We start from the raw sequence: 25,579 nt of genomic DNA, 5'->3' as shown, positions 1-25,579 counted from the left end.
GTGTCTCTGTGTGTCTCTGTGTGTGTGTGTGTGTGGTGGGGCTTGAACTCTGGGCCTTTCTGGCTTCCTAGTGGTTAGTTGGAAAAAAGAGTTTCATGGAATTTCCAGTCCAGGCTGGCTTTGAACTGTAATCCTCAGATTTCAGCCTCCTGAGTAGCTAGGATTACAGGTGTGAGCCACTGGTGCCCCGCTTGTTTTTGATCATTTTTAAATAATCTTCCTCTTCTAGTAATAGGTGCTGTTAGCAAAGACACTTGATAGCGTTAAGTGTAAAAATTAGTATCATTGCCTAGGTTTTTAATCATTTTAAATAGGGGCTGGGAAGGTGGCTCAGTGGTAGAGTGCTTGCCTTGCATGCCAGAGACCCTGGATTCGATTCCTCAGCACCACATGAGCAAAAAAAAAGAGAAAAAGCCAGAAGTGGCGCTGTGGCTCAAGTGGTAGAGCGCTAGCCTTGAGCTGAAGAGCTGAGGGACAGCGCCCAGGCCCAGAGTTCAGGCCCCACGACCGGACCCAAAATAAAAATAATAATAATAATTTTAAATAATTTTCTTTTAGGAACATTCTAACTAGATTTTGCTAACAATGTAACATGTACAGTTGCAATTTCTAAATTAGAGATTTCGCTTCTATAAGATGTAAAAAGCTTTAATAAAACAGGTCAAGTGTTATCAATGAGTGAATTCATTGTCTTTTCCAGAAGTACGATGGTCACCTTCCAATAGAAGTAAAGGCTGTTCCTGAGGGCTCTGTCATTCCCAGAGGAAACGTTCTCTTCACAGTAGAAAACACAGACCCAGAGTGCTACTGGCTTACAAACTGGATTGAGGTGAATTTTTAAAATTCTTACTATTAATCCAAAATAATTGAGCTGAGTTCTATGTGCTAATAACTTTTCCAGGCCTCAATTTCCAGTTGGTGATGGCTTAGCCAAATTTCTGAGAATTGCTCTTATAACTCAGTCTTGTCTTATTTGTTTACATTCTAAATATGTATTATCTTAGAACAAAGTACATTTTTAGTAACTTAAGACATTTTATGTATATTCTGTTCCATTTAGACAAAAGGAACTTTGTTCCAACTTTTAATAACTTTTATCTTCATTCTTTCTAATCAGTTTAGTCCTAGGCTCTACCACTTGATACATTTCAGCTTCTCATCTAAATATAAACAAGATTCACTATTCATATTGCTTTATTTTCTAAACCTGAAAGGGAAGCACATTATGGGCTTCTAGTTTATATTACAAAGCTTTTTATGTTTTCCATGTACTTACTGCCTAGACTATAATAATCGACTTCCAACAATTTAATATGGCTTTCATAGGTAAAAGAAGATACCCTTCCAAGTAACTATAGAAATACCACCTTAGTATCTGAGAGGTATTTACTTGGTTGTTACTACTACTCCTTGGTTTATTGATTTAAATAATTATTAGTTATTATGCTATAAAGTACATTTCAGGTCCTTATTTTGTGATACTGGATTTGAACTCAGGACCTTGCACTTGGTAGGCAGGTGCTCTTACCATTGAGCCATTCCCTAAGCACTTTCTTATTTCATTGTTTTTTGACTAGTGTCTCACATTTATGCCAAGGCCATCTTAGACCAAGATCCTGCTATTTACACTTCCTGAGTAGCTGGAGTGATAGATATAAGCAACCTCATCTAGTGTTGGTTGAGTTGGGGGTCTTGAAAACTTTTAGCCCAGGCTGACCATGATCTGAAATCCTCTTTATCTCTACCTCTTGAGCGGCTAGGATTATAGATATGAGCCACTGATTCTAGTTTGAAGTTCATTCTAAAGACAGAAGTCAATATACTACATTGACAGGAAATTTAAAACGTTGTTAGACTTTTCATGATCTGTCAACTAATAATATGCCCAGAAAAAATATACATTTAACCAAAAAAAGAGTTTTTAATAGCCTGTATTATACATTAAAACTCTGGATTAATTGAACTTAAAAGAGAATGGATCTTAATTTTGTACTGGCAGATGTTTTAAAATAGGTAATATAAAAACACAAGAGTGGAGATTGTTGCTTTCTTTCATTTTTACTTTAGCGATAAGCATCAAAGCCAGGGCCTTGCAATGCTAAACACCTTGCAATGCTCTTACCACCGAGGTACAGTATAAAAATAAAAACTGTAATAAGAAAAATTTTAGATGGCAAACATGGCAAGATTATGGAAGGCTTCCATGCTAATCAGTTTCACTTTGCTCCCTGTACATAGTAGGTGACCATCAGAGGTTTATAAGGAATTTGCTTTAGAGTTATAACTGGTCACAGTAGGAAAAACACAGTATTTCCTAGAAGGTAAAGACTGGAAGTAGGAGAGTCCTGGCCACTGGCAGTGGGATCAAAGAAAACGTTCAAGAGTAGAATGGTTAGAGATTAGTTATAGAATATAAATTAAGAGTTGTATCAGATTTTATTATATAACAAATTACCCCATAGTTATTAGCTAACCAAAACTGTTGCATCCTATGATTCTGTGGTTGACAGAATTAGATTTATGCAGGTATATTCAGCTGTGGTAAGGCTAGGGCTACACAGTCTACAGTGGTCTCACACCAAAGCTATGGTCAGCTCAGAGAGATGGGACTGCAGTGTCTTGCTCTGTAACAGGCTTTTTCACAGCACGGCAGTTTTTTGTTTTGTTTTTTACTATTTGTTATTTAACTATTACATCTCCACATCAGCGTGGTGGTTCTAAGAGAATGTGAGAATCTTCAAATCCTTGAAATTAAGGATTGGAAATCTCTTAGCCTGATTCCCACATTCAGGTCATAAGAATAGTCCAGAATCAAAGGCTGGGAAAATGGACTCCATCCCTCAAGGAGGAGATCTGCCAGGACTGTATTTAGTCTATCACATAAGAGTCTAATGTTATAGTATGAGTTGACCACATTGGCAAGCCTAAGGTTAAGTAATCTTTTGGCTGTTTTTACTTGCTTTATTCAGTGATCACTTAACTAGTCTTTAATTGTTGGAGGGTTTTCCATAAATTTCAAATGAGAAGTTAAGCATTTTGTTGTTGTTGTTGTTTGGTTTAGACATTTGTAGCAGTGTTTTCTAAAATAGATCTGAAGCTACATCTTATAACATGCTATTAGGCTTATAATAGAAAATTATCCAGGAATGGAGACGTGAATTCCCAAATCAAAATAAGTAATATGGTTGCTCTGATTAAGCATTATAATTTTTTTGGAGTTCACTGACTGTCAAGAAAACAAGGGAGGGCTGGGATGTAGCTCAGTGCAAAGCACTTGCCTAGCTAGTGCAGTGTACTGAGTTCAATCCCCGGAACCAAAAAGGAAAAGACAAAAAAAACCCAAACAAGAAAGTAGAAATCCAGCAATTTTAACACTTCCTTATTGAGAATTGTGTCAGTCTACAAAAGAAAGCAAAAACTTAAAAATTGTACAGTGTTTGATGAGGCTTTCTTATTATAAACTTGGATAAAAGCTAAGGATATAAAGCACTAAGTCAATAGGATTCTTTTGTACTAAGCTAAAGTGTCTCAAGTGATACTTGTGACAAGTGACTTGACAAGTGACTTAATCACTTGTCATTAAATACAAGAAAAGTTAGATTCATGTGCACCTAGAGCTTCTTAGAGAAGTAAATAAGTAACTAGTATTATTAAAGCCAGGTACCATTGTCTCATGCCTATAGTTCTAACTACTTGAGAGAAGCTGAGACTGGGAAGAATGCAGTTTGAGGCCAGCTCAGACAGAAAAGTACATGAGACTCAAAGAAGAGCTGGATATGGTGACACATGCCTGTTATCCAGCTAGCTATGTTAGGAAACGTAAAATAGGTATATCCCAGCCCAGGCAAGAAATGAAACCCTATCTCAAAAGAAGTGAGCACCATAAAGGACTAAAGGTGTAGTAAAAGTGGCCCGGCATTCAGACTCCAGTACTAATAAAACAAAAAAATGGAGGGAAGAGCTGGAAAAAAGAAAAAAGAAAAGCTAGTAGTATTCAAGATCTAATCTCTAAACCAATGCTCGTTTATCATCTGTTTGATGCAGGTCTACATTAAATGCAAAATTAAGAATAAGCATTTTTAAAGCCTAACAGCAATTTATTAAGCTATTGGCCCTTAACAGATGGAATTTTTTTAAATTAGTGTTTAGCACAATCTTAAAAAAATGATTGGTTTCTTTGGTGCTTTGGAAACTATACTGTTAAGGCTTAGTATACTCACCTTCTTTGCTGTTGACTTGCTTTGAAATGCACACAGTAGGCATCCTACTGTTTAGTTGGAATGTATAACTGATATTTCTAATAGTGCTAAAATCCAGGATATCCTAGACCCTTTACCTCTTCAGGGTATCCTGAAGAGAAAGCTCTTCTCCTAAAAGAACTCAGGATTTTATGTGTTAATGTTTGTTGTTAAAATTTGTTATTACAGACTATTCTTGTTCAGTCCTGGTATCCAATCACAGTTGCCACAAATTCTAGGGAGCAGAAGAAAATATTGGCCAGATATTTATTAGAAACTTCTGGGAACTTAGATGGTCTGGAATACAAATTACATGATTTTGGCTACAGAGGAGTCTCTTCCCAAGAGGTAAGGACGTGAAATGAATCTCATCTAATAAAATGTAGATTACCAGTTAACAGTAATACCACAAACTTTGAGGACATTTATTTGAATTGACATTTTTTTTGAAGTAGGCCACCTTTTGAACTTCCAAAGACCCAGTCCACAAATACATACAGAATACTATGTGTCAGACTTTATTCAAGGTACATGGGATATGTAGCTTTCAGCACATGTCTCAAGTCCTTTATACATTAGTTGAAAGGATGGACAGATGATATATGTATACCAGATATATAATGATGATAATATTAGATAAAATGTTACAGAGAAACATAAGCACTGGCAGGGTAAGAGAACAGAGGGAAATGGGAGTGGGACAAATCTGGAATTTTCTATTGTTAATTTTGGTTTATGGTAATTTTCTAGACTGCTGGCATTGGGGCATCTGCACATTTGGTTAACTTCAAAGGAACAGATACAGTAGCAGGAATTGCTCTAATTAAAAAATATTATGGAACAAAAGATCCCGTTCCAGGCTATTCTGTACCAGCAGCAGAACACAGGTAAAATTCTTATTTTTTTATACTACTGTTAAACATTGAACCTATTTTTTCCCCTATTTGGTATTTGTCACTGAGCAATTTTGCTTTACAGAACCAGGTACTGTAATAAACATTAGTAAATTTAGTATTTAATCTCTGTATAAAGATTAGTATTTGGAAGATACAGAATTTTTAGTAAAGCAATTTAGGATCTTTTTTTCGAACATTGCCAAATTGATTTTAGGTGATTTTTTTTCTTTTGCTATGTTGCCGTATACAGATAGCTTTTTCTTTATTAAATGAAGTCCAAAATACTTGAAGTACTGTTCACTTTTTCCCTTACCTTTTTTCATGACTTCATCTGTCTTTGCCCTGGGAAATTGTCATCTAGACAAGCAAGTAAACTCTTTCAATGAAAGAAGAGTTCAGATTCTTCTACTTCATTATTTCCTCTTACTAAACTATACCATGTCAAATGAAATTGAGCTTGCAGCAGCCCTGGTCCTAAAATTAACTTTACTCAAAATGCATATTAAACCTTATTTCTGGTTCTTATGACAGAATTATTTACTATAATCAGTCAGGAATATTAAGTTTTACTCCTGCTTGGAAATTGCAGGCCCTACAACTAATAGTGAGTCTAGAATAAAGCTAATCTGCATTATTATTGCTATTTGATACATGTTGTTTGACCAGCTTTCTTCTGCAAGGCACAGTAAAGATAAAAAGAACTGACCCTATCCTCAGGATAAAAACAGTACACTAGTAACAGTATGCTCTGTTGGTTAAGTACTTTTAAAGAGGTAACAGTAAGGTTCTACAATGGTATATAGCAAGGAGAAGAAGGATCATATTCCCCAGGTAGGATCAAGAAAGCTTTATAGAGATAGTATGTGAAATAGTGACTTCTTAAAGTTAAACAAGGAAATGAAAGGCAGGCATTGGGTGATCATTGTCTGAGCAATGTTTTTGTGTTTTGTCATGTGTCACACATGTTGATAACAGTGTTGTGTTCAGGGACTCAGACTTTGTAGAGAAGACAGAGTAGATTGATGGCAGATTATAATTAATAAGATCCTTCAAGTTTATTTTGATATCGAAGTTTACTGAGTGCACATCATACTAGCTTGTTCTTACCTAGGCATTTTCAAGTGGGAGCAGGTTCTGATGTTTTTGTGAAAAATTATCAGACACAGATTTTAGCCAGGCTAATGGCATGGTTCAAGGGATTAGAGTACCTGCCTTGAGTTCAAATCCCAGTACAGCTAAAGAAAAAACAAGCTTAGAAACTTAAAATAGTATTAAGGTGCTAAGGCCCAGAACCAAGTAGCTAAATGAATGGAAAGAAGTAGATAAGCACGAACAGTAGTTTAGTGGCTAAAACTGCTAAAACTTGATGATTTGAATTAGGATTCAGTGGAGAAGATTCAGTAACATTTCTGAGCATTGCTGTATTGGTATGGCTTATTCAGAAACTTTTACATGAGGTTTAGATTTAGAATAACTTAATGTGGGGCATATATGTCTGTATATCTTTTAAGAATATGTGGCAGTCACATGTTAGACTTATTCTCTGATTGTTTCAGAGCAGTATCTTCTTTAGGACTTTCATGTGATAATGAAAAAAAACATTGATGTTCCCTCTGCCCACATATAAATCTATTTTTATGATTCCTTATGATATTCACTATATTTTACTTTTTATTCACTGTATTTTACTTTTTAACATGTAAGAATGTTTCGGCAGGAACACTTTTTAAACGATGTAGCACATAATAAAAGAGCATTGAAATTGGAAAACTAAGTGACAGCTGACATTGGTTGACCTTGGGCAAGTCATTTATCTCTCTCTTTAGTTCTTTTATCCAACCAAACAAAAAGAGGAGCTAAAATTTGAAAACAGTAAGCCATTAAAGATAAATGTTGACATCTGAAATAACTTCACAATAAGAGAACTCAGTAAATTTAGAAATAATTCATTGATGTAGAAATAATCAGTTGTATAACTTTTTCTTCAAACTCTAGAAAGGTATTGAATGGTATTTAATTTGATGTTTGAAATTAGGTAAGTATGGTTTATACTCACAAATTCACTCAACAAGTACAGAAACACTGTTCTATATGGACTTGTCACTGGGTGCCATAAGACCTGTCTTCGGGATGATGAGATGAAGGTATTCAAGCTCCTACCTAACAAAGTAGATCAAGAGCCCAGAAGAAACATACAAATAGTGGGATATAGAGCCCAGAAGAAACATAGAAATAGTGGGCTATAGAGCCCAGAAGAAAACATACAAATAGTGGGATCTATCACACTGGGTATTTTGAACACTTAGTGTTTTACACAGCAAGCAGTTAAAGAGAGAAAGTGCCAGGTCAGAATCAGGTTAGATGGAAGAAGGAGAAAGCTGCATCTTGGGCACACTGAAGATCACAGAAAGAAAGAAATTTCAAAAAGCTGATATGCTCAAGATGTATCTTGAAGGTCAAGGACGGTCAGTAAAGTAAGATGAGAACTCAAATTGGAAATTGTTTGCTAGACATGATACACAGGAAAATAGAGCTAGATGACCAGTGATAGTAAATAGTAACAACATACACAGTGAACTCCTGTAACTCTAGGAGTTCATTCTTACACTGGAAGCTTTCTAGTATTGTTGATCATTGAGCTGGTTCCACCCTTTACAAAGAGGACAGTTGCTATTATGAACATAAGACAGGGTTTTCCCTTCATCCCTATCCTACTTCTCCTGTTGGCCTGCAGATGCTTATTTGAAGTGCAGAAGTGACATCACAACTACCAACAGCTTCTAGTTTATAAGAAGAGCATCCACTATGAAACAAGCCCTATCTTATTTTTAGACAGTTTCTCAGTAGCCAAGTCTTGATAATGTTGAAGTATGCCTACTCAGCTACTCCCTGTGTACTACAAACAGTAGTACACAGAATTGTATAAAATAGTGATTGCAACCTGGGCACTGACAGGTAGCTCGCCCCTATAATCCTAGCTACTAGGGAGGCTGAGATTTGAGGATCACGGTTTGGATTTGAGGATAACGGTTTGAAGCTAGCCCAAGCAACAAAGTCCGTGAGATGTTTATCTCCAAATAATCAACAGAAAACTGGAAGTGGAGCTGTGGGGCTCCAAGTGGTAGAGCACTAGCCTTGAGTAAAAAGTCCAGGGACAGCGCCTAGACTCTTGAGCAAGCCCCGTGACTGACTGAAAATTGGCAATTTCAGACCTAAATTTAGTGGTGTTTTGCTAGTCCCAATTAAGGCTGAATATTTCTTTTAGCTAATGGTTACAGAAGTCTTAAGTCTGTGGTCACTTAGCCCCATTGCAGTCAGTGGAGGGGCAGTCCTCAGTGGCAGAGCAAAGCTGCTCATCTTCTGGCTGCTGGGAAACAGGGTCTCACCCCAGTGACCTTCCTTCCACTAACCCACAGCACTACCAGTCTTCACATGGGAGCATTTAAGGGGCATTCTATTACCAGTTTTACTGAACACAGGTTTGAGGTAAATTAATACCTACTTGGACTTTGCAATGAATGGGCTACTTACTTTTCATTATTTTACTGGGGAAAATAGGGTGAAAGCCAAGATTAGAAAGTTAGCAGGGAAATAAAAATTGATTTATATAAGGAAATAGGGTTTAGTCATCAATGTGAAAATTACTATTTAAGAATTTCTTTACTTATATATTAGTTAACCAATTATACATTAGATATTCTATTTAAAAGGAAAAGCATTACTGAGGACATTTCTGCCTATTAGAAACTCTTATATTTTCCCATTTTAAGTATGTTTTTTCCCCAAAGTAATTAAGATCTGCATTCCATGAGTAAATTAAGTGATAAGTGCCTCTATTACTGGCCATCTGAAGTTGTAACAAAGTTAAAGTAAAAAAGACAAAGCTTGGCCAGGCGCCAGTGGCTCACATCTGTAATCCTAGCTACTAAGGAGTCTGAGATCTGAGGATCATGGCTCAAAGCCATCCCAGGCAGGAAAGTCCGAGACTTTTATCTCCAATAAACCACCAGAAAACCAGAAGTGGCGTTGTAGCTCAAGTGGTAGAGTGCTAGCCTTGAGCTGAAGAGCTGAAGGACAGCACCCAGGCCCAGAGTTCAAGCCCCATGAACGACCAAAAAGAAACAAACAAAAATAAATAAATAAAGCTTGTATTTCTATTGTTGGTATATGGCTTCAGAAGCCAAGAGTTTGCCATGTAGCAAAGTAAGGGGATTATGAGGTTATTCTTTCTAATTTCCTTGAGAGAAGTAGGGAGGCATTTATCAAGTGTTTAAGCTTACTGCTTTTAAATAAGATTTGGGAATAATGAACAAAGCACAGACATACACACAAAAGCTCATTATTAGTTGAAAGTAAATAACTACTGAAGCAGAATATTGTTATTTGTGGTTTAAAAACAAATTGGCCAAAGGATGGTGTAACACAAATAGTCCTTTTGCCTTCTGACGTACATGTATTAAACTAAGCCCCTTACCTATTCGTGATGTAGTATAGCAAACATAATAGTTAATGGTGCTTCAGGAGTATATATCTTGCCTATATAAACTTGTGTTTTTATTTTGTTTTCTAGTACCATAACAGCTTGGGGGAAAGATCATGAAAAAGATGCTTTTGAACATATAGTGACACAGTTTTCATCAGTGCCTGTATCTGTGGTCAGCGATAGCTATGACATTTATAATGCGTGTGAGAAAATATGGGGTGAAGATCTAAGACATTTGATAGTATCAAGAAGTACAGAAGCACCACTAATTATCAGACCTGATTCTGGAAATCCTCTTGACACTGTATTAAAGGTAAATTTTAACATCTTAACTTGATTATGAAATTGCCGATAGACCAGATATATCAACACTACTTGTCATTTAAAAGCTTTCTGGACCAGTGTCCTTAGTTTGAAAGTTGCAAATCAGAGAGAATAATAGATTTGCCCAAGGTCATACATTAATAGCAGAGAAAGAATACCAAGAGTTAATGGAGTGTTTATAAACTGTCAAGTAGACAATTAGGCGCTGCTGAATAGAGTCTTTGTTATGTGTCTTCCAAATTAATAGCATTGCCATTTTAATCAATCTCTGATCTGATCACCAAATTGTGGTTTCTTTTATAACAAGTCATTGTAAAATGCTTAAAGTTAGTACAGAAGAAATACATTGGAATAAAGATAATTCAAAAATATGTTTCAGGGCTTGGAAGGTGGCTCAGTGGTAGAACGTTTGCCTTGCATGCATGAGGCCCTGGGTTCAATTCCTCAGCACCACATAAGCAAAAAGAAAAAAGCTGGAAATGGTGCTGTGGCTCAAGTGGTAGAGTGCTAGCCTTGAGCTGAAGAGCTGAGGGACAGCGCCCAGGCCTAGAGTTCAGGCCCTACAACCGGACCCCCACCCCCACCCCCCAAAAAAATACATATATATATGTTTCAAGCTGGGTGCCAGTGGCTGATGCCTATAATCCTAGATACTCAAGAGTTTTGAGATCTGAGGATCACATTTCAAAGCCAGTCCAAGCAGAGAAGTCCATGAGACTCTTATCTTCAATTAACCACCAATAAACTAGAAGAAACGCTATGGCTCAAGGGGTAACAGCACCAGCCTTGAGCAAAAAAGCTAAGGGACAGCACCCAGGCCATGAGTTCAAGCCCCACCAACAGTGCACACACATGTGTGCATGTAGACACGCACACAAAATTTCTCAAGTCGTTCTGAAAAAGACACCATTGTTAATGTAGTAATGTATTTTTGAGTATTTAGGATTCAGTTTGCCTTTAAATTTTTTCTAATGCTAATGTTAGGTGCTTTAAAAAAGTCATATAATGAACACTGTATGTTTTAACGAAGAAAAATGTTTAGAGACTAGGTTAAAGTAAATTGTTACTTGTCGCACAACATATAAAATATGGAGCCCGAGTATACTGTGTAGGTCTTTGACTGCAGCTTCTCTACCAATGATTTTCTCAGCTAATGAGCAGATGATGTTACTCTTGGGGTGGGTTGGGGGTGGACATAGACACAAGGAAGTCTTTTTAAGTGCTATTAAATGGTACACCACTCTGAACACCTTAGCCTGAAATATTTGTTTAGCAAACTAAACAGTTCTCATGTTTTTATCATTGCATAATAAAAAAAGAACAACCTGAGTTATCTCCATGCAGTTTTCATATCACTAGGTTCTTTACACAGTTCATTGAGAAGGAAGTGATAGACCCAGGGAAGGAAATGTGTATAGATTTTTGTATCTGACTGAGTTTTCCTGAAAACTTTTAAGTCTATGTTTCAGTATTTTAGCTGCTACAGAACTTTTAGTAAATGACTGGGAAGTGTGTTTTACATGTCTGTGCAGCGTAACTTTAATAGAAGAACCTTAGAGAAACTATATAGATGATTCATTTCCAGCTTAGTCTTATCAGTTTCTCTGATAAAAATATAAATCCAGGAAGTGGCGCTGTAGCTCATGTGGTAGAGCGTTCGCCTTGAGCTGAAGAGCTGAGGGACAGCGCCCAGGCCCAGAGTTCAAGCCCCACGGCCGACCAAAAAAAAAAAATATATATAAATCCATTTGTGACTCAAATGCATTTATATTTATGTCAGACAAAAACAAAACTGTTGAGCACAAGCATAACTCAAATGAGATGTACACTCAAAAGTTTGTTTTAATCTAATACAATGAAATTTCCCCTTGAACCTGTGATTTGAAAGATGTGAAGGAAGAAACCTGTTTTGAGCCATGTTCTCGTGTGAAACTTCAGTAGGAAATAGCATACTTGTTTCTAATATGATTTAAAAGGATTGGGTCTAAGTTTTATAAAGCATTAATTTTTTGGCTTTTGTATTTTTTTTCCAATGTCAGTTATTTGTGTCTCATGTTTTTGTTTCATGCAGGTTTTAGATATTTTAGGTAAGAAGTTCCCTGTCATTGAGAACTCTAAGGGCTACAAGTTGTTGCCACCTTATCTTAGAGTTATTCAAGGGGATGGAGTTGATATTAATACCTTACAAGAAGTAAGTTTTATATTGAAAGTTCTAATAAGAAAATTCTTACAGCTAAGCTAATTTTAAAGCATTTGAAAACAGTTGTGAATATGAATTATGTCTTTCCTATGGATTTAAAATTTAGAAATAATAGCTTAAAATATAAAGGCACCAAAACACATTTGTCCAGGCCTCATTTGCTATCCTAGATTGTAAAGACATACCACTAAGAAACAAAAAGTCACAGTCTTTGAGTTTTAATTATGTAGATAGAGCTTCATATATTCTTAACAATATAAAATTTGATATTGAGTACTTTTTCAGAAATTATAAAATGGTTTTCGTATCTCTTCAAAAATTAAGTATTGACTGTCACTATTGTTAGATCCAGCTAAATAATGTACTATGTTATGTTAAAAACTTTCCTTTTTGTGTTTCTGAAATTAAGTTTTTTAGGAACTTATTAGTGTTTGTTTTTTGTCAGTCATAGGGTTTGAACTCAGGGCCTGTGGGTGGCTGTCCCTCAGCTCTTCAGCTCAAGGCTAGTGCTGTACCACTTGAGCCACAGCGCCACTTCTGGCTTTTCCTGTTTATATGGTGCTGAGGAATCAAACCCAGGGCCTCATGCCTGGGAGGCAAGCACTCTTACCACTGAGCTACCTTCCCAGCCCCATGTAACTTATTTTAATTATTACCTTAAATACTTCATTAGAAATTGAGAATACAACTAATATCATAACATCATCTGTCATAAACCTCTTGTCATTTTGATGTGTGCCACTCTTAGAATTTGGGATTTGTTAAATAAGAGGCAGATTGTAGGTAAACAAATCCCACTTAGAGGAAAGAAATACGAATGCCATTGATAAGAAACAATTTTTCAATGCAGTTTTTAGATCTACCCCTTGAAAAAACTATTTTAACTACCCAAACTGCGTTAGACAGTTCTTTTTGGCTTGTAAATAATCATACACTCTAAAATGATCCACTTGTAATTTTAAAACCATATTTTTACTGTGAGCCACTTTAAAATGACCCTAATATAACTGCTTATGTGAAAGGAATATTATTGTATTCTTATTGTTTCTATTACCACTGACTTCCATGTCCACTACCCATGCCACACAATATAACTAATACACATAATATATTGTGACTTGTCAGTGATGGAGTCATCTCTGAAGGCTTGTAATTTGTGGCAAATGTTTTGGTCCCATTTCTGTTGCTGCTGGCATCAGGGCAGTAATATATGAAGGTGGATAAAAGACATCTATTCAAGTAAACTTGATATTTATAGCCAGCTTTCACCCTCCCTCTCATTTCCTTCTCTCTCCCAACCTAACCACAATGATGACAAGACAAATTCAGAACTATGAAAGAAATCCCCTCAGGGGATTGGATCCCCTCAGGTTGGATGGGTCTTTAAAAAGAAAATGTAGAATGTAACTGAATAAGCCTTATTATTGACTGTTGGCAATACTTCTCCAGGGTGCTTTATTTGTTAATATTGTTCCTTGAAAATAACCTTCATCTGCTTCCAAATTATTTAGGTTTTGTCTGTTTTTAATCTTCTAGATTGTAGAAGGCATGAAACAAAAGAAGTGGAGTATTGAAAATGTTTCTTTTGGTTCTGGTGGAGCTTTGCTACAGAAGTTGACAAGAGATCTTTTGAATTGTTCCTTTAAGTGTAGCTATGTCGTAACTAATGGCCTTGGGGTATGTCCTTCAGCTTTTACTCCCATGTTAGCATCCTCTTTTAGTTATTGAGTGCAATAGTCCAAGGACAGCATGGTCCACTGTTAGATATTACTGACCTCAACTTAGAAAAAGAAAAGAAGAAATAAGGTAATAACATGATGAAGGAGGAAGAAACTTGGATAAAGGAGAACCAATGAAGTAAACATTATTTGAGAGATCATGTTCCCATACCTTTGGATCAAAAAGTTGGCCACACCAGTTGCTGGTGGCTCACGCCTATAATCCTAGCTACTAAGGAGGCTGAGATCTGAAGATCATGGTTCAAAGCCAGCCTAGGCAGGGAAGTCTGTAGTCTATGAGACTCTTATCTCCAGTAAACCATCAGAAAACTGGAAGTGGCACAGTGGCTCAAGTGGTAGAGTGCTAGCATCCAGGCCCAGAGTTCAAGCCCCACAACCAACCAAAAAAAAAAAAATTGGCCATATTTGAATAAGAATGTAAGCTAATCTGCCCATCATATATCAGAGATAATAAAGGTGATATAGATAGGCACAGAACTTTAGTGTAATTATGAGACTGTTTGGGGAGATAAAAAAAGGAGAAGGAAGAGATGATGGAGGTGAATAATACCAAATATATTGTATGACGATGCATAAGAAATCTCACTGAAGCCAGGAAACGGCCTGGGAAACCATAGCCAGAAGTTCAGACAGACACTATTATTGAGTAGCCTGATTAAAAGCACACAGGCATTATTTGCTTTAAGCCTCACCATCCCTCAATATATTAACTCCAACATTTTGCTTAAAACATAAAAGGGAAGTAAAAGCAAAAAAATAAAGTATGTAAGCAGTGTCAACAACTCTTTGAATATGAAGTTCCAGTTGTGACACCAGAATCATATTCAGGTACCAAGTACAGTCTCCCAAGTCTTTAACTATCTTGAGGGAAGGGAAGTTAAGTGGAGCAGTGGATGGGGGAGCTAAGACTCTCAGGTAAACCTACATTGGTTCTGTGTTTGTATGTGTATGTGCATGTGCCTGAACTCAGGGCCTGGGCACTGTCTCTGAGCTTCTTTGTTCAAGGTTAGTGCTCTACCACTTAAACCACAGCTCCACTTCCTGCTTTTTGGTAGTTATTTGAGATAAGAGTCTAATGGACTTTTCCTGCCTAGGCTGGCTTCAAATTGCAATCCTCAGCTCTAGCCTCCTCCTAAGTAGCTAGGATTATAGGCATCTGTTACCAGAGCCCAGCCTGAGGTGGTTCTTTATGGACTCTCTCACCTAACTTTGGAAAGTTTTGGGGTTGTCTCATTTGTTGCTTCTCACTGTGATTGCTGGTAGCATCTGTTACGTTTTGCTACCTTTCTGATTCTGAAGCAAACATTCTGCTTTCTTTGGGTTTTCAGAAGTTTTACTTCTGACGATTTCAAGGTAATAGTAATAAGAACAGAAGAAAAAGGTTATAAAAGAGAAAGCTTTTATCCTATATAATATCTTAATTCCCCCCTTCAAAAGTCTTACAGATCCTGTATATGTGTACATATATAATTGCAGCATAATTCCTTTTTTTGTCATTAGTTTAAATGCAGTTTGTATCTTAAGGATCACAGATTTTATAATTCTCAAAGATACTTAAATGGAATATCAGACTTTTTTTTTTCATCACAATTCACAGCCCTTCAAACAAGCTAAAGAGTTATATTTCGAAAGTCAGATATGGATTTGTTCAATTAACCCTGTAAGTGTAAAACTTACATATTTATATAGAACAATATGTATGTGTCTGTAAATGGTGCTGGGGCAAAGCCATGACTTTTTCACATGCTGGCTGGGCTAGTGTTCTACCCCTGAGTTTCCTGGGGTTTTCTGAATCTTTCTGTTGCTTACTTGATTTTCAGATTAATGTCTTCAAAGACCCAGTTGCTGATCCCAACAAAAGGTCCAAAAAGGGCCGATTATCTTTACATAGGACACCAGCTGGGAATTTTGTTACATTAGAGGAAGGAAAAGGAGACCTTGAGGAATATGGTCACGTATGTATCTTTACTAATTAGGGTTTTTGTTTTTTTTTTTTATAGAATTGGGTTTGCTCTCCAAATTAATATTTTTATGTTTTATTTTTAAATTTTTTTCAGAGTGGTTTTGTGACAATAAAGTTATTTTTTGCCATAATGGCCAGCATGGTAGTGATTGATGACTAGCTTGTGTAAATTTAGTCTTTATCTTTCAACCAACAGTGACTCATTCCTTAGGAAACAGTGTGAGGAATACTTAGCGGGATTTTATTAGACTTCTTATAGCTTGTTTGTATTCTAAAGTACAGCTTATGGTAATACATTAAATAGCTTATCCAAAATCTAAAATATTTTTGAAGGTAATTATTTTTAAAACTTATTACTATCCAGTTCAGATCATTTTTCATTAGTGTCATTTGATTTTTCACAGCACTCTTCTGATCTAAAAAACACAAATTAAATTGTCCTTAACTATGAAAACAGAATGAGTTGATTCTGATTACATAACTAATAAATGATGAAACCTTAACTAAGGTTTCTGATTAAAGTCAACCAAACTACAAAAAAATATATGCTAAAGTAGTCTTTATAATCAGATGGTTTTTAAAGTACAAAGATGTATTTATATCCATATATTCAAAAGTTAGAAATTTTCTGGTTTCAAAACCACTGTTTTAGCTGGGCACTAGTAGCTCATACCTGTCATTTTAACTACTCAGGAGGCTGAGATCCGAGGATCACAGTTCAAAGCCAGCTTGGGCAGAAAGTGTGTGAGTCTCCAGTTAACAAGAAAAAGAGCTAGAAGTGGAGCTGTGGCTCAAGAGTACCATCCTTGAGCAAAAAAGCCAGACAACACAAGGCCTGCAACTGGGTTCAAGCCCAGAGCCAGCACCAAAAAAAAAAAAAAAAAAAAAAAGCCACTAGAACTAGAGTTAATTTTTTTTTCATTATAGAGGGAAAAAAATCTCAAATTCGTGTTTTCCCAAAAGTTTACACTAACCACAAATACACTCAGGTTTTTAAATCTATTATTGTGCCAAATTTATTACTTATATCTGTTACATTATTAAGATTTTGGCTGGAATTAGTGAAGTAACTGAGGAAAAATACATTAAGAAATCAAACATTTAGAATTAGATCCTTTTATATAGTCTCCAGACAATCTTTGAGTAGGTTTCACTTAACTGTTGGGGCTGCCAGGATTTTTGTCACATTAGCTTATCTACCATGACCTAGTCACTTGAGACTAATTCCAAATAAAAGCCTAATTCCATGAATGAGATACTGGAGCATCTAAGGTTAGTAATCTGTTTGCAGGCATTTTGATTAAGGAATAAGAATCAGCATTCACTGGTAGTTTAAGTTAATGAAAGAAAATAGTACAGCCAGAGCAGTGTTATTAAAAGCAATGCAAAAGTATTATATTCCTGTGTACTTTCAGACTAGATAGAAAAGTAAGATTTATCGGTGCATTTCTTAAAAGGAAACAATTAACTCCTTACTAAGAGAGAAGTGGGTGTTCTGAACCCAGAGGTTTAAACTTCATTTTCTCATCTATGTTACCTTTGTCTAGGTTTTTAAGTGATTTTATGTATTATGTATTTATTATGATTATGTATTATATATTTATTACGATTTTTAGAATATATGGAGTCTTAGCCTAGATATTATTTTCCCTAGTCTTGGGACAAGAAATCAATACTTGTTTTTGTTAGGAATTTGGATTTTTTGTTTTTATTTTTAGGTCAAAATTGAATGGACAAGTTTTAGATGGACAAGTATATAACCAGTGCTAAATCTGTTGGCCTGCATGTAGAGGTTTGGTGCTGGCAGGCTGTCCTGCTGCTCTGTCTGCAATGGTGAACAGCAGCCACTTTCCAAGCTGCCACTTGGAAAGATGGGCCAACCAGGCTTTTTGGTTTTCCTTTAAGAAAAGTGACCTAAGATTGTCATATTGTAACCTTACCAACTTTCGAGCGCCGTCATCATCTTTTGTATTTCAGTAATAAGGCAAAGTCATCAAAGTGTGGTTCCAATTTTCCACTTGATATCTCTTAATAGTTATTAAATTTACATTTCTGTAGGATCTTCTACATACTGTTTTCAAGAATGGGAAGGTGACAAAAAGCTACTCATTTGATGAAGTCAGAAAAAATGCACAGCTGAATATGGAACTGGAAGCAGCCCCTCATTAGGCTTTGCCTTAGGCCTGGGTGTGCGTGTGTGTGAGTGTGTATACATGCCTGTATACACACCTGTGTGTATGTAATGCGTAATGTTTATTGTACAGCTATGTGGGAATTCTTTGTGTTTTATGATACATTACAGCCAAATTATTTGTTGGTTTATGGACATACTGCCCTTTTTTTTTCCAGTGTCTAAGTGATCTCAGCTTAGGAAATACACATAACCATGTAAAAGATTAATGCTAAAATGAGCTTTTTAGGGCCCTTTGCCAGTAGATAGTAACTCAATCTGGTATTGATCTTTTCACAAATAACAGAACTGAGAAACTTTTATATGTAACTAAAGATCACATAAAACAGATTTGCATAAAATTACCATGATTGCTTTATGTTTATATTTAACTTGTATTTTTGTACAAACAAGATTGTGTAAGATATATTTAAAGTTTCAATGATTTAACAGTCTTTCCAACTTTTCATGATTTTTATGAGCACAGACTTTCAAGAAAAATACTTGAAAATAAATTACATTGCCTTTTGTCCATTAATCAGCAAATAAAACATGGCCTTAACAAAGTTGTTTGTGTTATTGTACAATTTGGAAATTATGTCAAGACATACCCTATAGAATTACTAACCTCACTGCCCCTTGTAGAAGATGTACTAATCATTCTACCTTAAAGAAAATAATGGTTCTTACTGGAATGTCTAGGCACTGTACAGTTATATACCTTGGTCATTGTAATGTATCAGTGAAATGCCAAATTTGAAAGGCCTGTACTGCAATTTTATATGTCAGGTATTGCCTGTGGCTCTAATATGCACCTCAAGATTTTAAGGAGATAATGTTTTTAGAGAGAATTTCTGCTTCCACTATAGAATATATACATAAATGTAAAATATTGACAAAAGTGGAAGTAGTGTATTTTAAAGTAATTACACTTCTGAATTTATTTTTCATATTCTATAGTTGGTATGACTAAAATGATTTACTGGAATGGGTAGTGAGTGTACTCGTTTTAAGTGTTTTGATTCTGTTATATTTTTCATTAAGTTTTTTTAAAAAATTAAATTGGCTATTAAACTGTATGGACATCATTTATAAATTTTAAATTGTATCCCTCAATAACAATCAGGTTCTTAAATAAGGATAAGTTATCCCCAGTGAAAAGCAGGCTAACATGAACTTTTGATTGAAGTGTCTTAACTAAATATAAAGTTGGCTAAATTTAAAACATTCAACACCCAAATGTTAAAGAGTAATTAACTGCAAGATTGAGTCAGTCTTCACATCTGAGTAGAGACCATTTTCTTGGCAAATGACTCATCTACGTAGGTCTGTTCTTCTAAGGCAAGGGTCAGCCAGCTATGCCCCACAATCCAAATCTCAAAGACTGCTCCTTTATGTGTAAGTACATATATATCTGTGGATGCTTTCCCACTACAGTGGCAGAAGTTGTGACAAAGACAATTTAATCCACAAAGCCTGAAATGTTTATTATATAGCCTTTTCACAAAATCACTGCGAAGTTTGCCAGCCATGCTCTTCAGAGCAGGGGCAGGAATAATGTTGGTTTAAGAGTCTGGAATTAGAAGGCTAGTTTATAAAAGCTTTAACAACGTGACAGTAAATGTAAAGTTCTAAGGCCATAAATTATCTAAGAAGTTACATAAGAAAATTGTTTTTAACTAACTATTCTGTCATGAGAACTTAATGAGGTGAACTATTCTGAGCAATGTGTTATAGTGGCATTAAAAGGAATATAGGTTTTTACAGATAATTCTGAACACTTAGACCAATAAGCAATATTCACATATAGTGAGCATCTTCATGCTATAATCCATAATAAAAGGTTATTTTAACTTTTAATATAGTTATGTAAAATCATTAAAAAGGCACACCTTCACAAAGTATGTTAAGGGGTTTATAGAGAATTGAAAGTATATTTATTGCCAATAACAGCCTTGATAACCACAATAATTTTTTCCATGTTGTAAACATTGGAATTATACTACAGGCAGTATTCTTTATGTTCTGTGAATTTCAGCAGCCAACTTTCAGTGAATGTTAAAGTCTGTACATTTGTACCTGAACATAGCCCAGGAAGAAGGATGATTACTTCTGTTAGCTCTGAACCATTTGGAATGAATTCATTCTGAATTTCTGTCACTAAGCCATTGGTATTTGGCCATCCCTATTCTGAGCACCAAATGGTTACTGTGATTGTCAAATAAAATTGTGCTGTGTGTCAATCTTAAATCAGCCTAACTCTTCCTGACTAGAAAAGCAAATGGCATATATGGGTTTAAAACATTGGATTTGTAGTTGACATTAATGAATTAATCCTCAGTTCATATTCTAAATAGGGGTAGGAGTTCTGTGTTAAGACTCTTAAGTTATTTGTACCCTATACTTACTATAAAGTAAAATGGTTTTTATGATTACCCCTTATTGCCTTTCTTGTTATGAAAATTTTTTATAGTGAAATCCATCTTGGAAAATTAGAAAGAAGAAAATAGAAAAGTATTTATTGTTCTGTTTACCATAATTTAGAACTCACACTTAAGCAAGTATTTTGTAGTTTTACATTCCTTTTTAACCCATACAATGGAGAATGTAAGATTTTCTCCCAAGTTGTATATTGTCAGTTCTAATATGTATTCAACATCAATGATAAAGATGTAATAAACATGGAAATAAAGTTTAGTTCCATTAGTGAAATGTTAAGTTTGTGTCCTTTAAATAATGCCCATTTCTAGATCTACCTTGTTTTTAGATTTTCTTCCAAAGAATTAAGAGAGGGTGAGAAGTGTCCAGAATGACTTATTCTCTGCTTTATGTACCTATACTACTACACTGTAACACCTCTTACTAAGATCACTGGGAGATTCCAGATTCAAGAGACAAGCACAATTCTGGGCTAGGGTTCGCCATGCCATGGAGATACATGCAAGTAGTTTTATGACAACATAGCCTTGTCTACTCATTTAGTTGTGGCTAGTGACTGCTCTCATTCTACCATGGCAGGGTTGAGCAGTAACAACATGGAGTATGGCCTGTGAAGCCTAAGGTAATATACAGTCTGGACCTTCACAGAGAAAACATGACAGCCAGCCATAAAGAAGGGACCTAGGACCAAACCATAAGTAACTATAAAGGTAACTTGCTTTACCTACTAAATACTGCTTTGTGTCTTCTGCAACTGCTGTTTCAGGCCCTCTGATGTAAAATAATACATGAATCACCTGTCTAGTCTTCTTGTTTTCAATCTAGCCTCCTCCACTGCCCCCCAGAACAGTCTAACAACTGTCTCCTGAGTAAAGCATCTGTTTCTCGTAGCCTACAGAATAATGCCTAGAATGCAGCCTAACCCACCATCTTCTATGATCTGGGCATATTGCTTGGATAGCTGTGTCTTACTTAACATTGCCTTGGTGTGCCACCATCACTGACCTCACTTTTGCTCAGCTGTGCAGTACTCAATGCGCCATTTCCTCCATTACTCTGTTCTGCCTGGGCATATTCTGACACCTCTGCCACAATGCCTCCTTTAGATATCTCATTCCAAAAATAACATTGCCAAGAAGTCTTTTCAGCAGTTCAGTCATCTGCTTCCCCATCTCATGCCCTTCCTGTGACCTCTGGGTATTGAGCACTTGGCAATCCATGGATGTGAGATTCTTGTCTTTTAGACCAGCACATGAACATCAAAATGTCTGTTGAATGCCATTGAAATAAACACTTTTTAAAAAAATGTCTTCCTAACCTGACAAAAGACTAAGCAAGCTTTCTCAAATTTCTCAAAGAATTCCTAATGTAATATTCTAAGAAATATGAACACAACAAAACAACAAATGAGAGCAGAAAAAGTATACTGAAATTATGAACATAAAAATACCTATTCTTTTTTTAGAAGTATTGTAAAACTTGAAAACACCTGCAGGAAATAGGGAATCTAATGATGTAACAGATTTGAAATTTTAATAAAACACAGTAAAGTAAGAAATCACAATAACAACTAGGTTAGACAGCTAAGAAGAAAGTAATAACTTAGAACACAGGTCAGAAGTTATGTAGCATGTGGAAAGAAAGGCCCAGTAAGATAAGCAGTGCTAGAGATGCCACAATACCTCATTTCAAATCATTCTGCAGAGTCAAATAGCATGCTGCAGTGAGGGACATATTTGACCCCAGTTAGGGCAGTTAGGGATAGAAGGCAACCAGGACAAAGGCCCACATGGCAGGGAAACAAAGGAAGGTCTTAAGTTCTAGCAAATGTGGCACCTGTGCTTGGACCAGACACAAAGCAGGAAGTAAGCCATCCTACTTTTGCCCAGGATGTATGGCAGAAACTTACATCCAATCAGAAAGGCCTTCAACAGTGAGTGACCATTGCTTAACAAATAAAACCACAGATACATCCCCCGAGAGGGAGGGGATTAAGGACCTAATATCTAGGAAGCAAGGTCTCCTCCCCTCTCAGGGAGCCTACCAATTCTTCCTATTTTTTTCATGGTTCTCACTTCATCTTCAAGTAAACAATTCTGTCTACCTTACACTTTTCTGCCTTTTTGTTCTTTAAAAGGCAGAGAAAAGGACCCAAACAGCCCCCAGACCATATTAAACCACATAGCTATAGCCTCTTCAAGAAAGTGTGGAAAAACTCTTCACATATAGAAGAATGAAATGAATTTCTGTCTCTCACCCTGTACAATAATTCAAAATAGCTCAAAGATCTTAAATGCAACACCCAAAACATTGAGATTACTAGAGAAAACAGTAAAAATTTTCTTATATATCAACTTTATAAGACTTCAGTAACTCAGGAAGTAAGCCAGATTTGACAAAAGGAATTGTATCAAATTATGAAGCTTCTGCGTATCACCATCATCAACAACCACAGAAAAGAATTACCATAGGTGATGGACTACAGAATGGGAGAAAATCTCTTCCAATTACTCCTCTGATGGGATTAATGTCCACATTATATAAAGAATTCAAAAAACAAAAGAATCCAATTAATGGTGGCTCGGGTAGAGCGCTTGCCTTGCATGCATGAGGCCCTGGGTTTGATTCCTCAGCACACATAAGCAAAAAGAAAAAAGCCAGAAGTGGCGCTGTGGCTTAAGTGGAAGAGTGCTAGCCTTGAGCTGAAGAGTTGAGGGACAGCACCCAGGCCCAGAGTGCAAGCCCCATCACCGGACCCAAAAAAATAACAACAACAAAAAAAGAATCCAATTAATGAAGAGCACATAATAGTGAAATGCAAAAATGAGGACCATGTTTTTTTAAATGTCCAGATACAATTTCTAAATGGCTATTAAAAAAAAAAAGCATCCAGAGTAGAAGAGATTCTGTTGGAATGAAGATCACTGATCTCTCTCCAGAAGACGATGCAATGTTCCAACAGGAAGTAACTGCCAACGCAGACCCCTATTCCTACTAACATTGTATCTTGAGAATGAGAATTTAAAAACTTCTGGACCATCAAACTCAAAAGTTTGCCAGTTGTAAAATTGGTTAATCACTTGTAGAAAACTCAAGCTAGATCCTATATATCACCCTGCACCAGAATCAACTCCAAGTGAATCAAAGACCTCGGAGTCAAAGCAGACACTCTGAAAACATTACAGGATGGAATAGGAGAAACCCTAGGTCTCCTTGGCACAGGCCGAATTTTTTTTTCTTTTTTTTTTTTTTGGGGGGGGGGGGTGGTCCGGTCGTGGGGCCTGAACTCTGGGCCTGGGCACTGTCCCTCAGCTCTTCAGCTCAAGGCTAGCACTCTACCACTTGAGCCACAGCGCAACATCCGGCTTTTTTCTTTTTGCTTATGTGTGCTGAGGAATCGAACCCAGAGCCTCAGGCATGCAAGGCAAGCGCTCTACCACTGAGCCACCTTCCCAGCCCCGAAATTTTCTTAATAGAGACCCAGAAACACAACAAATCAAAGAAAGGTTGGACAAATGGGACTGCATGAAATTTCAGAGCCTCTGCATGGCAAAGGACATAGCTAGCAAGATCAATAGAAAACCCATGGATTGGGAGAAGATCTTCACTACCCATACAACAGACAAGGGTCTCATATTTAAAATATACCTGGAACTCAAAAAATTAAATCCCCCAACAACAAATCTTCAAAGAAACAACTGCCCAATAAATAAGTGGGCTAAAGACTTAAAGAGAAACTTCTCTGAGGAGGAAAGAAGGATGGCCAACAGACACATGAAGAAATGCTCAACCTCTCTAGTCATAAAAGAAATGCAAATCAAAACAACATTGAGATACCACCTCACCCCATTTAGGATGGCTAGAATCAAGAACTCTAATAACAACAGATGCTGGAGGGGATGTGGACAGAAGGGAACCTTACTGCATTGTTGGGAGTGTAAACTTTTTCAACCACTTTGCAAAGTAGTATGGAAGTTCCTCAAAAGACTCCACATAGAGCTTCCCTATGACTCAGCAATCCCACTTTTGGGCATTTATCCAAATGATCACAAACAAGACCATACTAAAGCTACCAGCACAACTATGTTTATTGCAGCATTATTTACCATAGCTAAGATATGTGGAACCAACCCAGATGCCCCTCAGTAGATGAATGGATCAAGAAAATGTGGTATATATACACAATGGAATTCTATGCCTCCATCAGAACGAATGGCATTCATTGCCCCATTTGTTAGGAAAGGGAAAGACTTGGAAAAAATTATATTAAGTGAAGTAAGCCAGGCCCAAAGAAACATAGGTCCTATGGTTTCCCTTATTTACAATTACTAGTATATGTTTGGGACAAGCAGAAAAGGTCAAAAGCTATGTACATATGACCAGATAAGATGATGTTAAGTGAAATGAGCCCCAAGATAGGGACACAAGTGGTTTTTTCTTTCTTGCTTTTGTTTCTAACATATTTATAATGTACCATTTGATTTTTTTTTTGTTGCTTTGTATGTTCCTCCCCCATGGTATTACCCCTGTTTTCACTGTATTTGATGTTAGTCTAATTTGGGGAGGGGAAGAGAAAAAACAAAATGTTTAAATAGGGATACAGGTTGACCCATTATAACAATGAGATGTACAAGACACTACATTGAAAAATGAACTTTACAATTTAGAGGGTGGGTAGAGGGTGGAGTGGGGGGGGGGGTAGTTGTGGAGGTGGGAGGGAAGGGATGGTAGGGGAAAAACAAAGGAGAAGGCAACAATGCTTGATAGGAAATGTACTCATTACTTTGCTAATGTAACTGTAACCCCTCTGTACAGTATTTTTACAATAAAAAAAACTTTAAAAAAATTTAAAAAGTAGTAACATATGTATGAACTTAACAAACATTCATTATATGAAACAATAAGAATCATGGGTTAAAGATTAAAATAGTATTCATACAAGTATAGTATTAAGAGCAAAATAAGTGAAATTAAAAATGTTTCAAACTTCATTCATCATAAAGAAGTTAATTGTTGCAACATATATATGAAGTATATATACATGAGGTATATATGAACTATTTAACATATATGAAGTATTAACATATATATGAAATATATAATAGCAAAAGGGCAGGTGCTTAAATT

The 25,579-nt window shown here is 36.2% G+C and overlaps 1 protein-coding gene across 1 annotated transcript in view; it reads left to right on the top strand.

Moving 5' to 3' along the window:
- Window positions 1-20,725, top strand: part of Nampt (nicotinamide phosphoribosyltransferase) — a 34,421-nt gene extending 13,696 nt beyond the window's left edge. Inside the window, exons 4-11 of the mRNA XM_042684546.1 lie at window positions 701-829; window positions 4,428-4,586; window positions 4,989-5,125; window positions 9,705-9,930; window positions 12,013-12,132; window positions 13,678-13,818; window positions 15,701-15,835; window positions 17,902-20,725. Of these exons, the coding sequence (XP_042540480.1) occupies window positions 701-829; window positions 4,428-4,586; window positions 4,989-5,125; window positions 9,705-9,930; window positions 12,013-12,132; window positions 13,678-13,818; window positions 15,701-15,835; window positions 17,902-18,012 (1,158 nt within the window). The 3' untranslated portion in view covers window positions 18,013-20,725. The remainder of the gene's footprint in view (window positions 1-700; window positions 830-4,427; window positions 4,587-4,988; window positions 5,126-9,704; window positions 9,931-12,012; window positions 12,133-13,677; window positions 13,819-15,700; window positions 15,836-17,901) is intronic.
- Window positions 20,726-25,579: the final 4,854 nt, after the last annotated feature.

This window comes from Dipodomys spectabilis, unplaced genomic scaffold, assembly GCF_019054845.1.
Source record: "Dipodomys spectabilis isolate Male_0828 unplaced genomic scaffold, ASM1905484v1 ptg000089l, whole genome shotgun sequence".
Classification (NCBI taxonomy): Eukaryota; Metazoa; Chordata; class Mammalia; order Rodentia; family Heteromyidae; genus Dipodomys; species Dipodomys spectabilis.
Note: the sequence above shows the minus strand (reverse complement) of the source record. Positions and strands in the feature narration are given on the sequence as shown.